The 14,691-nt window shown below is 39.4% G+C and overlaps 1 protein-coding gene across 2 annotated transcripts in view; it reads right to left on the bottom strand.

Annotated features, from left to right (window-relative positions):
- GSPT1 (G1 to S phase transition 1) overlaps positions 1–14,602 on the bottom strand; it is a 25,357-nt gene extending 10,755 nt beyond the window's left edge. Inside the window, exons 1-5 of one of the 2 annotated variants that reach the window (XM_080383439.1) lie at positions 14,026–14,602; positions 3,144–3,191; positions 2,691–2,732; positions 1,719–1,946; positions 698–731 (exon numbers count right to left, since the gene is read on the bottom strand). In XM_080383439.1, coding sequence (XP_080239565.1) covers positions 698–731; positions 1,719–1,946; positions 2,691–2,732; positions 3,144–3,191; positions 14,026–14,326 — 653 coding nt within the window. In that variant the 5' untranslated portion in view covers positions 14,327–14,602. The other variant, XM_080383440.1, reaches the window with a different exon arrangement.
- Positions 14,603–14,691: the final 89 nt, after the last annotated feature.

Consider the following 14,691-nt stretch of genomic DNA (forward strand, 5'->3'; position numbering starts at 1 on the left):
AAATGCCAAGACAAAGACCTCCCACTTTTGCTGAGAATATTATTTTAAAATCACAGAAATACTTTGCATCAGCAGGACAGCATTTATTTCTTCATGTACTTCAAAACAACTTCTTGGTTGTTTTTTTTTGTTTTTGTTTGGGGTTTTTTTTTTTTTACAAACTCTAAGATCTAGCTGCATTTATTTACTTTTGTCTCATAAAAATACTGCAGTCTCTAGCCACTGTTTCTAAAAGGGACTTAAAAGATTAACTATTATAATTTTGCATTATGAAATCAAATTATGCCTGACAATGTTAGCACCAGGGAATAAGGATATTCACTTTTTTAAATTTTCACAAAAAGGACAAAGTTTAACAAAGGGTAGAAAGCAATTTCAAACGGCATTTTAAAATGACAAAACCCAGTCATGGTCTAAGAAAGGGATTCAGGTTTTTTAATTTAATAATGTATGCTTCTGCATTGTTGTTTCCACTAAGTAAGTGAAACTCCTATAGCGATGTAAGATTAGATCTGCTGGAATTAAGACATTCCAAAGACATTAAGTAACTAAATTGTCAGGGAGAGTAACATTCTCATTATAAAAGTATTAATCTATGCTGACTAAAGCCATAACAAAAATATTACTCATTTTACTTAATGTATTTTTAATTCACAAGAACAGCAAATCTAAAAAAAATTATTTAAAGTTTCCTTACATTATTTGTCCTCCGATAGTTGACTTGCCAGCATCTAAAAAATAAAATGAAAAATTAAGTCATTCACAGTCTAAAAGAAAAATCCTAGAAAAATAAGAAAACAATTCTGAACAACTTTATTTTCAAAGATGTGATTTTTAATTGTAATCATAAGTTTTTTAATACATCTTTCAGCCTACCTAGTTTCTGTAATAATTAATTGTCAATTCAATTATATTGGATTTTGAAAATTCTGTTTTCATACATATAAACTTAGCATTATCAATAACTAAAAAAACCCTCAACAAGCAATGATCCAGCAAAAGCGTACGTTAACAATGTGGGAAACTTACTTGCAAAGTCCCTAACTTTTGTAGGCTGCTCTTCAATATTATAAATATCTCTGCCCACTGCCTCTTTACTTTGTGGGATTCCATCCTGAATTTACCCAAGGACTAAGTTACAGTACTTTTAAGGTGATAAGAGACTATGAAAATGAAGTGAAAATACAGAATTCCCTGTAAAACTTGTGATTCAGTAACTCTTCTGTACTTTTGACACCACTTAAGATTTTTCTGAAGCTTGTTGAAGCTATTCAATTGGGACATTTTGCTGTAACTGCTTCTTTTAACCCTGAATTATGTTCATCTATTGTTTATAGCTCTACAATGTTTAATATTTTGAATAATCATCTTTGAATTTATTAATTAAAAAGAATGCTCTGAAAACATTTAAAACAAGTAGTAAAGAAGCACTGCTTTCCAGTTTTGTTCTTTGGATCATAAATAAAGACACATTGCTTTGGCACTTAATAGTGTAGATACTTGAGAGATCGTAAGTACAGGCACTCTATCCCTGAAAGACCATCTTTAAATTTTTGAATTTTTCCAGAGCAGCTTCATTAGAACAAATGCTCTTGTTAACCTCAAGACACGGTGAATACATGCATCCCTACAAAGAGCAGGATTAATTTCTAAGCCTCAGAGTTCCAGATAATACATAACACAAAGATCCAATTACTCCACATTCACTTACAACTTACCTACGTGCCCAATGAATACTACATTTACATGCTCTTTTTTAGGAGCACCTGGTGGTGCTACAACAGATTTCGGTTTTGGTATTTCCTCCTCCTCTTCCATCATTTCCTGAGCACTTTCTTCAGAAGGCCCTGCATCCCCTGCAGGACCACTTCCTAGCTCTGCTTCACTTGTTTCTTCTTTGTGGTCCCATGACTCTTCCGGGGACATTTCTGTCTCTCCATTTTCCACTAAATTAGATATATTCAAATAGATAATAAAATTAACAGCAATGACTATGGAGAAAAGCTCCTGCCCCAAAGATGCAATCAAGAGACTTCAACTATCCAGTCTGTTAACACCTTCCTATGTAAAAATGGGCAACTGCTGCGTGTTTCTGAAATTATTATTACAAGGAGTTTTCAAACTACCTTGTGTGTTGACATCAGAAAACCACGATTCGCAGAAATTAAAAGACTTCTGTTTTAACAAGGCAACAATTTTACAAGGAAAAAAATATCTGAAAATCCACTCAGACCATCATACTTGTCTGAATCCAGACACATGCTAATGTATGTTTAGAAAGAAATGGAGAGGGATAATGGTGTAAGTTCTCTCAAAAGCCATACAAATACAAGGAGAAAGATACAATTTCCACGTTCTGATTGCTCATACTACTGATCACTTTAATGTTTTTTTCTTAATCACTATTCCACACATACTAATGGGACTGTTTTGTAACACGGTATTATTTTTTAGTAAAGCACCGATGCTTTCTCAATGTCCAGATAATCTAACTGCACCTGTCAACACATACTAGTGTTTGATTACCTCTCTCCTAATCAAAGTATAAAGACACACCAAAAATTAGTAAAGACCAAAAATGCCAAGGCTCAAGAAGGTTTTTTTCAATTTTGTTTGCAATGATTCAGCAAAAGCACTGTTGTGGTATTTTATAGTACTGTCATAGTCAAATGGAAAAATTATCATCTTACCAACAGATTCTGAGATTTCCATGTTAACAGCAGCATTTGAACCTAAGGGAAAAAGAAAAGAAATAAAAAGGGATCATTGAGAACACATATTTACCATGATAGTTTCAAGAACAGAAAAAACCACCGAGTGACTATATTAATAAAAGGATAGTTTTAAATGTTTGGGTACTTGCCAATGCTCTTTAATATACAGACTCAATTTAAAAAATTCTGCTTCATGCAAGCATTATGACCTTCAATAAACCACTTGGTCTTTATGTGCCTTGCTTGACTGGCTATGAAATTGTAAATAACCATAGATAACCACACTGCCTTACAACAGTAGTATGAGGATAAAGAGAATGAAGATTGGAAAAGGTTCACAGATTTTAAAAAATGAGATTGCAAAAATTTTGTAAAAATTAGGTTTCATGGGGCTGCATTGCATACCGTTAGAACATGAAAACAAATTACCTTCACAAGAGGCTGTCTGCTCCTCTGGAGAGGTCTCTACAAGTACACCTGCAGAGAAAGAAGTTTAAATTTTAAAATACACTGATGTAACCAATTTCGACACTTAGGCATAAAAGACTCCCAACTTTATTGCAAGAAGTATATTTAAGAAAAAAACACCTCCCCACCCAGAAAACTACTAAATGTAGCCTCCAAGCACAATTACTTCTACAGAACGCTGCCTAGAAGTTGTTAAAATACTACACCAGTTCTAAGAACAGTTCCAATTTTTTTTTCCCCCCACATGGAAAGATAAACTTACAAAGCAAGTTTTAAAGGAAGCGATTTTTCTGTACATAGTATTTTACTGCCCATCCTTTTTGGGCATACTGGCTAATTTTAAGTGTTAGTATCTTAACTGGTGTTTAAATATGTCAAACCAGTTTCATTGTATCCAAAGAAACAATGAGCGTGTGGTGTCACAACTGCATGGAAAGGTTCCGCCAGCTTCAGCTTATAGGCATACTTACGATGATATTGCACCTCAATTTCACATAAGCATTAAATAGAAAATTGAAACACACTATTAAGAATAAGTTCTTAAGATCTTCTGTAGTTATTAGGGTCAAGAGATGATAAGCTCATTCATACGCCTGGTAAGTTTGCCAGTCCTCTTAAATACCATAATATAGTCACATTACTCAAGAGGGCAGTCTCACCAGTCATGTGCATATTAAACCCACAAGTATGTTTTTTTGACAGATCACTCAATCAGTTATATATAATGAGCTATAACTAATTATTAAACCTACTAGAAGTGATATGTTCCAATTAACAATTACACCAGTTGATGTTTCGGAACATTGTTTGACATGATTAAGAGGACTTTTATGAGTATCCCCAAAACCTTAACCTATTTAGTTTTCTCTTGGTATAAATTCAACTTTATAATTCTTTGAAACAAGTTAATTATTTTTTTTCAGCCACATACTAAATTCATATCCTCTATTTAGCTGTACTCCAGCTGTCCTTCAATCCCATTGTAAAAACACAGACCTTACAGCATTACTTGCTCTACATGCATGATGGGACTTAAAGATGAAACAAATCCCCTCAAAAGAACAAAAACATACAGAGAAGGTCCTGATTGTAAGCCTCTTTGCTTTTGCACTGTTTGCGTATTTGCTGCAGACTTCTATAAACTGGAGCAGTGCTGCAAAAGCTGGAAGAAGTCCAGAGGACAAAGCTTGCAGGCAGGGTGAATGTGGGTCACAGCACAACACCCAGTGACCAGCAGTGAATAGCGCAGTGGGCACAGCACCACAGAAGAGGGAACTGTTCCCTATACTCATGTGTTTTATCATACACGATCTGTGCTCCAGGGTCCCAAAAACCACAGTTAAAAAACTTGAAGAGATTGATTCAATATAGTAAGTAAAAGCTTAAGAATAGAATACCTTGAGATTCCTTGTAAGAAATGACATATTACTCCCATTTGAGAGCTGGAAAAGACTCAAATTTACGAGTGTGGTAAAACAGGTGGCACAGAATCTAGGTATGAACCTAAAGCCTCCCTTTTGTAACACATCAGAAGATTGTTGGCTATTTCACACGTGATATGGTTGGAATGCATAAATATTTTCATTACAAGATCATTTCAACAAGCTTTTGATTTCACTTCAGGTTTGTCCATAATGAAAAATGTATTAAATTACAGTACTTATGTGCTTGCTTTGAAACAGAAACTGTACAAGTGGTTGAAGTTATTTAATTCTTAGAAATACATTATCAACAGCATTTGTAATAAACTCTGTCTTTACTTTCTGGTCTGTAGTACAGCAGGCATGTAGACAGGAAAAAAGTTCCTTTGCACATAACAGAAAGGTGGTAGGAAATTGTTAACCTAAAAAGGTCCATCTGTTAAATCTTGTATGAGGCTAGCACACAAGAGAGTAAGCCAGTTTGCATTGTATTTTAGTACTGTTTAGCATCCATACACAATCAGGGGCAACAGATACTCAGTTACGACCACAGCCACTTCTTAAACTCTGGTCACTCTGGCCCACAAGTGGCAGACATGCTTTGAGAGGGGACCCTAAATTACATGAAACATACACTGTTCCTTCAAAGCACAAAAGGAATATAAACCGCTCTCTAAACAAGTTCATTCTAAAGAAACCAAGTAAAAAATAAATAATGAATCAATTTAAAAAGGAACAGGCTTTAAGTGACAAAAATAAACACCCCTTCAGTAATTGTTTACTTCTGATAAACTGGTGTAACCTGGAATTGTTTATTTCAGGCACTGGTACACTGCAAACAAATACACCAGAGAAGTCTGACATTAAAGAAACAAACAGACTGCCTGAAGTATGCCTTTAAGACACCTGAAAAGAAGGATGCCGTCCCACTGCTTCTCAGACCACTGGGTTGCCAAATTTTGCTCTTCTCTTGTGTCAGCCCCTAGTGCCTGTGTAACCACTGAAGCTCTACAAAGGGAGCTGGTCTGACCAAAAACTGAACTTGTAAAGAACCTACCAGCTTTTGGGTGGGTCAGTGCTCTGAAGTGGTGTTATCAGCTGAGTGGAAGAGCACTACTGGTGCCATGGCAGAGAGGACAGAAAGGCAATCTCAATAATTCAAGGAAAAAAACTTAGTTTCAGTTCTGAAACAACTAGGGAATCTTTGGATCACATAAAAAGGAGATGACAATTCTGAATATGGTTGCGAACTGCCTAGGACTCCTCAATACTGGATTAGGACACGAGAAGAAGTCCCAACTCCACACTGTCCCTGTGGCAAAACATTTACACAAATCCAGTAAACTGATGTAACCGTGCTTATTTTGCCCATGAGATAAAGACAGTCATTGTAACAAAATACTTTTAAAGATGAGGGAAACTGAGGAAGGTTCCAAGTAGTCCTTGTAACTTATCCTGACCTCTCCAAAACACTGGAGTAGATATGCAAAGGTTCTCATTTTGTGTTTCCTGGAAGTCAGGGAAGTAACTAACAACATATAAGTCTAACATAGTTTACTACTGTTGTGAAAACATCACATACAGGAAAATAAACACAGGAAAACATTCTGTAATGTTTCAAGTTCAGCTAGAAAATCTAGACCCTTATCTGTGAAAATCATTCAGATAGGAATCTTGTCATGTAAGAGGGATTCAAAATGTAGTTTGTATGAGTTTTAAAGTCAGAACATGTCTTAAACGATGCCAAATCTTTAAGTACTGCTTCAAATTCTTGGATTTATTTGTGATAAACAGTTAGCTTTTACATAGTGTCCTCCACACTCTGTCTCTCCTCAAACCCTAAATCAAGAACTGTTGTTGCAACCTTATTTGCTGTATTGCATGAGGTGAGCAGTTCATCTTTAGTCCTGTTGAGCATCAGGGCCCTAGGACATCTTTTGAAATATCTTTGATGTCAGTGCCAAAGACAAAAATGGATACATACAAATGCATTTATCTACTGGTAAACCATCAGACAACAACATTATGTAATTCAGTCTTGTCTGAATAAAGTAAAAAATACTATTTTTTTAATATAAAACTCAATGGAGGACTATGCACACTCCAATAAAGAAAATAAAATTGCCCAACTTCAAGAACATTAGTCTCTTTAAATTATAGTTAATGTCCTAAAGAAATACTGCAAGAATCCACTCTGCCCATTTCATTCATGCAGCATTCTACTACAGCTGATGAGTTTGGTGTGTATTACATAATTTTGTACTTGCATGCATTTTTGTTGTACAGTAACTAAAGCTGCACAGGTAGAATGACTACCGTTCAACCTCTGCAAATATTGTTTTAAACCAGTACAAGCCAGGAACTTCACAGCGTTAACAGCTTAGAATGTTTGCACAGATACAATAGAAAATTGCTTTATAATTAAATTTATACTAGGATGAAGCAAGATGTTCGTACATAAAGCAAGTATAGCTGGTAAACTAGGAATCAATATTAGAACTGCAGTTACAATGCAATATTGAAGTAAAAAGTGCTAAGCAGTAATGACAACTGCCATCTTTACATAAACTGCAGTATTTAACAGATGCACAGAATAAGCTGAGAGATGCCTCCACACAAGCTGATACTGTTCAGTGGTTAACTGGTAACTCCTCAGTATCAGTTACCTGAGCCACAATGCAAATGCCTTCACAGAAGTGATGAGAGGCCAGCACTCCCAGCTCCCAGCCTGCTCTGCTGGTGGTAAGAACCTAGGCACTGCTGGAATGCAACAACCGAGGTAGACTACAGAGTTAATAAAACCGTTTGCACAACAGAGCATAGAGAGAAATTTTAAAAAAGAAAAGAAAAAAGGCAAATTCTGTTTGAAAGAATTGTCTTATCTACAAGACTTAGATGGTCTGTATCCAATACAGGCATCAAATTCCTTCACAGGAATTCCTGGAAGGCTGAAGAGTAAAGAAACTCGACACCTGTTTTAGGATTTCCATCACCATTTTGTATGTGTGATCTGCATACCTGAGTTCAGTACATATTTACAAAATAGTAACAGTTTTCATGAATTCCATAGCAGATGTTTGCCCGCCCCCTTTTTATTTTTAACAAAAGCATAAAGGGAATTACACCACAGTAAAAAATAAAGGTCCAAGTCAAACACACAGAGCATGAGAATCAGAATTAAAAAACCACCAGAGAATCTTAGTTAACAAAAACCCACAAAAAAATACTTTAAACACAAGTAAGTGCTAGAGCTAAACAAGGTATTTAATATTCATTATTTTTAAATATACATCAAGAAAAGGCTTTGAGGAGTTCACTGTAATTAAGGGAGGTGTTTTGTAAGTTAACTTAAACCCAAAATTATTTTCTTCTGGTCTATGACCTGCTTCAGAGACTTTGCCCTAGCTTCACCAGTGGACACTGAGATGTACACCCAGTTTTTAAAACAACCATTGTAAGAGCACCTTTAATAGTTTTAACGTTAATTTGTAAAATTAACAAAAAAATTAGTACTTGCTTTGTATTCATAGGATTTTACTAGATGTTAGCTTAATTAAATACCCACCTTTTTCCTTTCCCAGTGAGGACACACCTTAAATTCCCTTTATCTAAAACTGACATGCTTCTTCACAACCAAGTCTAAGAAAACTTATGGGGATTTTCAGGGAATATGATGAAAAACCTTTTTCCTTAAAGGCCAAGTAGTTGTGCTCAGCTGATAACTTGATTTTTGAGACAAACAGTCAAGAAATCAAGCTCTATATTAGAACAGTTAAGGATTCCACTCTGTACCAAAGATCCCTCATAACCCAGTGGGAATAGAAATTTAAGAAAACCCACAAAACACAACACAAAATAAATCTAAGTACTATGGATTTTTTAGCAGGTTAAGCTCAGGATCTTAACATTTACACATAAAGAGAGTAAAATTTACACATAAAATCTCAGACTGTTGTAGAGAACACATTTTTAATATTGCATCACCTGTCTAAACTAACTTTTGTACTGAAAATCAGTGTCATTTTCATACAGACCTCTTCAAAAGAGTCATAAATGTCACTGACAAAATTCTGACTGCTTTATTTCTTCATGATGAAAAACCAAGATAAACCCATTTTTCTATCTTGGCTTCACACAATCAGCTGCTTCTCTTGCTTGTATGTATCTCATCACAAAACAGGAGAAAATCCCAAAATTCTGAAAGTGGAATTGTACAATTAGATTGCTAATAGAATCCAAGAACTATCCCAAATTATTTTTGTGTTCATTTTGATAGAGCAGTCAAGTTTTAAGATCATGCTTTCAAGTATAATAAATCAGTAGCCCAAACCAGGGTGCTAAACGCATTGTCAGCAGACTACCTGCAGACTCCAGGACAGTTTGTCTAGTCCACAGCCAGCTCCCAGTGGTCTGTCTCTGTCTTTTATTGGAGTCAAGCAAAGGCCACAAACATTATGAATTATTCTAACAGGAGCAACACAATCCTGGCTGCCTTCCTGGGGACAGTTCAGATGTAGACAAAGGACATCTGTGTAGTATGCTGGCACCTTGACTGCATCACACAGGTATATTGCATCTGATCATCCGACCAGTCAGTGCCAAGACATACAGCCTTTCTCTGCACTGACCGTTTTAAGAGGTCGTGCAGCTCACCTGTCAAGAGAAGCAGATAGAGAGGAACACTGCTCCAGACAGTCAAATAACTCAAATCAAGATTATAATTTTTTTATAATAAGAATTTATAGCATACACTGGCATTCACAATATGACACTGATTTGCTGTCATGTAAGCAGGTCAAGTTTACAGTTACAAAGTATTCACAGCAGCATTACTAACACCCTACTTGTGAGGAAATCATCAGCATATGGCTATTCAAATGTTGATATGAATAAACTATGTAATCCTTTAATATGGTAATTTCTTAAATGGCGGACTAGTTTTAGACAAACAAGACTTCTTTAGCAAGTTCATATGCAAACTGAAGTCTCTTTAAGTTCTGAATTGCTGAAGAGTCTTAAAATACAGTCTGCAGAGAATGGTATAGAACAAGAGAGGACCAATTTTGGGGAACATTATGATACAGATAACTCATCATCGTACTCTGGAGATTATAGGCTTCAGAACTGAAGCAGAAGATAATGAAACGCCTTCTTTTGCTTCTGATTGGTGGCAGGGCGGAATATATGGATGTCCAGCTAGCTACAAGGTCAAGAAAAATGAGGGCAGGGAAAGCCGTATACATGCTATATCCATTTATTTACAGCATTTGAAGGCTGAGGATGTCCAGCTGCTCAAACATAACTATTTCAAGCAGGCAAGTGAGGATATTTAGGGAGTGAAGCAATCTAAAGGGCACTGAATCTTAAGCCAGATGTTTGCCTGGCTCAAGACTGCAGGTGCAAGCTGTCTAAATTGTAGTCACTAACAAATATGTTCAGAAATTTACTTTAAGTGGTCAAGAGAGCTACTAAAGGAAGCAGTAGCACTAATACTATCAAAAGGATAAATGCTATCTTTCCTTACACTAGCTGCTGTCACACACTTTGTTCTTGTTACTTTTGTAGAGATTGACACTTTTTTTCTTACCACAACCAGTGCATACTTCAAATCACTGGATAGTTCAGGCTGGAAAGGGCCCCAGAAAGTTACCTTTTTCAGTCTCCTGCTCCAGGCAAAGTCAACAGTGAGTACTTAAAAATGACTTCTAAAAGAAGCAAAACTAATGTAAAATACAGTAAAGCCCATACAAGGAAGCTGTGATCAATTTTACCAAGCCTGTGAATATTCAAGAACTACGACAAAAACTGAACCACAAGAATGCAGGTTGACACATTTTCTGACATGTTTCACTTCTCTCATATCTGAGATCCAAACAAAACTTCAATAGTAGAAATCTTATTAATCTGGTATGTGTGTGTGTGTATTAACTATTCCCTTACAGCTCTGAACCATGCCTTGATACAAAAACAAAAATCCATCCAAATGTAATTACATCTTATATACACTTACAAAATTAATAAACCGTAGTATAAAAATAACTCATAGATGCTACAGAACAGCAAAGATGCAAGGTGCAGTTGTGACTAAGAATATTTAGATGCCCTAACACAATCTAATGTCATTTTATTGACTATCACACCTTGCCTTAATTTAGTTGAGTTTGCTAGTCCAGCAACTGCTATCTACAGTAAGTTTCCCTAGAAGCACAACTTGTTCATGACATACTTGACGTGCTCACTGGAAGGCACTGTGGTACAGCAATGTCTGTTGCAGACAGAAAAATCGAGAAGTCTCTATTTTACATTTCAAATAGACTCCAACAAAGAGAGATTCTACAGAAAGGAGTTTCAACTTGGACACAATTTGATAAATGCAAGTCCTGGCAGCTACAACATTTGGAACATGTTGGTTTTAATCTGTTCCTTAGGTTCAAAAATTTAAACAACATATGCCTTTTACATATAATCAAATGATAATTTAATTCCAAACTAATTCTGAAACTATCTGCAAGCAAAAATTGTATTAGTGGTAAACATTGGTCAGATATTCTCCCTAATATACAATTAGCAATCAAAAGAAATCATGTATACCAGAAGTTTTTAAGTCAACTACTTGGAACGCAGGTCTCACAAGTTTCCCAATTTTGAAAAGTTCACATCTTCTCTGAATGGCTTTTGTGAGCATTATTTCAGTGCTCTAAACATGACAGGAATTTCATAAAAATTACTAAAAACATTAAGTTAGTGTGCATAAAAGGAAACACTATTACACACTGCAGCCACACAATGGAGAGGAGTTCTGTGGAATTCTTCTATATGCTGCTGTTACACATTTATCTTGATCTACAACATCCTTTGAATTACTAAGGAATTATAACTGAAACAAAACCTCACCAAGAGAAAGTTCCAAGAAGAAGTGTTACTAGAAGTTAACTTTAGGCCACTTAATTCCTCAAACTTATGCCCAGCTTTTTAGATTCTTCCTAAGAATCAAGACTAATTTAGCCTTCCCAGTACAAATCAGTGTTTGTACAGACCTCAATACAGATGACAAACAGTATTTTTTTTCTTACAATAATGAAGAATGAGTGTCACAAAACACCTAATTCCCTATGGAAGCAAAAGCAAACTGGGCTGCTGAAAAGCAACTTATTCAGCACCATTGTCTAATCACATGTTGTTCTGACTTATTTCCAGAGCAAGCTCCACCTAGTTCTTCTAGCCAGGAAAGTAGTTGTCACCTTAGACAAACATCTGCAAGGGCAAGCCTGTCAATTACTTTCTGTAATAGAGTACATCGGACCTGGAAAAGTATGTAACAAGTATAGCACTGCAGTTAAAAAAGAAACTGTTTTGGGTTTTTTGCTTGTAGTAGGGTTTTTTTGGGGGGTTTCCCCCTCATCTTTTCTTTTTTAATTGCAGATTTTTGTTTGCTTAATCTTAGGGACATCCAAATCAAATTACAGAAACTCAAAATTCTAAACCTTAAAGAAGATATAGAAGCAAGGTGAATTCAAACCAGGTAGATTATAGCACTATGTAAGAATTGCACTCAGCAACTAAGATGGAAAGAAGAGCTATCCTCATCACTCCAGATGACCAGGAAACTATAAGTAATTTCTAGTCTCTGGAAAGACAAAGCTCATCATAGACCTCAGAAGTAGCAAAAGAGTGGCGAAAAGGAGAGCATGAAGAAATAAATATAATGAGCAGATGAGGAAATGTAGTTCAAATCCTACCAAAAAAAATTATAAAATTAAATATAGGAAGCCTTAGAAGAAACCTTACAAAGCAGCCACAGAGAAAACCCGAAGTTATTAGAATAACATTCAAAATCCTAAGAAAGTTTTCAGTCACAGTATTGATTACATAGCTAAAAAAAAAAAGACTTATGTTCAGGTTGCAAAGGTTGAAAAACACACTAGAATGAATATTTTAATGCACTTAGACACTGCCTGCCCGCATAGTGCATGAACTACAATTTTTGACAAAAATCAGGACTGCTGAATAGCTGTAGAGAACATGTAAGCTAACATTTGCTCTAACAGAAAAAACAAGTTAATATTCTGTTACGAAAATTTTAAGCCTTCATAAATGAAAAAACCCCAGATTTTAGCTGTTAACATCTGATAACTTTAGATACTAGGGAGAGCTACACTAATTAACATATTAAATCTCAATGCAATAAATAAGCCACAATCAACAGGAAAACTTGACAAACATAATGTAACAAGCAGTTGCTTTAGTGAAATTAAATTACTAGAATCAACATCTGAAATGCTAGCTTGTTTCATATTGTACCAACAGGAATACAGAAAATCATGGAAAAAAATAGGAAGGTGTTAAAACTATTATACTCAATCAGGTCTCAAACTCCTTAGCTGCAAGAGGGACATGAAAATAGTACCACGCAGTTAACTAGCATGTCTGATGTTTGGAAGGACCTCCAGTTTGAAGCTGAAAATTAAAAAGCAGCTCTCCTTTCATTTCCCCATATGCAAAGCAAATCTAGTATAAACGTTGCGTACACAAAGATCCTTTGAAATTAAAAGCAGGGTGAATTTCAAGTTACTCCATTGACTGAGGCCAGCTGACAACCCCCACCTTTCCTAATAATAACTTGTCAGCATTGTACTAGAAAATCGTAACTACCTGATAGAAGCTTCAGAGACATTTAGGATCCACCTGAGCCACTGGTGGCTGAAGCAGTGCTGTTCTCCCCAGCAACGCTTAATTTATTACCACCAAACCCTCTGACAACTCCTCTAGTGCTTCAGGGGGTCGAGAGCCGCGCAGTCGCCCCTCGCCACGGGCAACCCCTCGGGAGTGACGGCACCGGGGAGAGGCCCGGGGAGTCACCGGGGCCGCGCACGCAGAGCGCGAAGCGGCTGCCACGGCTCGGCCCCCCGCAGGGTTCCCAGCGCCCCAGCGGGGCCACGGCGGCTGCGGGCCCCCTCCCAGGCCCCCCAACTCGCGGGGCCGCCTCAGCCGTCACAACCGGCTCCTCCGCCCAGACTGCACCGCAACCCCCCTCCCCCAAACCCCTCTCCTGCGCGGCACCCCTGCCCCGCAGCACCCCACCCCGCCTGCCGAGACTCTCCTGCCTCTAGCACCCAGGGCCCCAGCCCTCAGCCCGGCCCGGCGCTGCCCTCCGCGCCCCCTCCAGCGCTGCCGCCCCGCCCGCCCCCGCCCCCCGGCTTACCCGGTTCCCGGGCTGCCGCCGGCCCGGCCCGGCCCCCGCCCGCCGCAGGCCCTCCGCGCCGCGCGCCGGCCCCGCGTGGCCCTGCCCTCCTCCCCCGCGGGCGCCCCACTGCCTCGCCCCGGCCCCTCCGCCGCGCGGCCCCGCGCCCTTCCAACATGGCCCCCATCCCTCCGCCCGCGGCGCCCACCCGCCCGCAGCCCCGTCCCGGCGCGGCCGTTACCGTGGGGCGGCGGCGGCGGCAGGCCGGGTGGGGGCGAGGGTGGCGGCAGGCCGGGCGCCGGGCCCCCTCTCAGGAAGGACGGCACGAACTCGGCGGCATGGACGTTGGGCACGAAGGGCTTGGCGTTGACGTTCAGCTGCCGGCTGAAGGCCGCCCCGAGCAGCTCCTGCTGGGCCTCGGCCTCCGCGGCCGGCGGGGCGGACCCCAGGCCGGCGCCGCTGCCCGGCTCGATGTCCGCCTGATCCCAGCAGTCGGGAGCCGAGTCGCTGCTGCTCCCGCTGCTGCTCCCGTTCGCCTCCATTTTGTGGCTGCCCCACAAGCCTCTGCGGCCCCGAAGCGTCTCCCAGCGTCCGGGGTAAGGGGGAAGCCGGCGGCGGCACCGACTCAGCACTCGCTCCGGCGATTCCGCGTGTACTCCACCACCCCGACGCGAGCGCAGTCTGGCCTCCCGGGGCTGCCGTACCCCCTCCCCGCCGCCTCCCGCGCCGCCATTTTAGTAGTTTTCAGCCCCCCCGGGGCCTCGCCCCGTAGTACGGCCGCGGCCAGGCACGGGAACTACGGTGCCCATCGTGGCTTGCGCCAGCCCCTCGCGGCCCTCCTCCCCAGAAGAGATGGGAAATGTAGTTGCCTGCGTTTTCTGCGTGTGAGGAAACTACAATTCCTGTC

This window comes from Falco punctatus, assembly GCF_963210335.1.
Source record: "Falco punctatus genome assembly, chromosome: 4".
Classification (NCBI taxonomy): Eukaryota; Metazoa; Chordata; class Aves; order Falconiformes; family Falconidae; genus Falco; species Falco punctatus.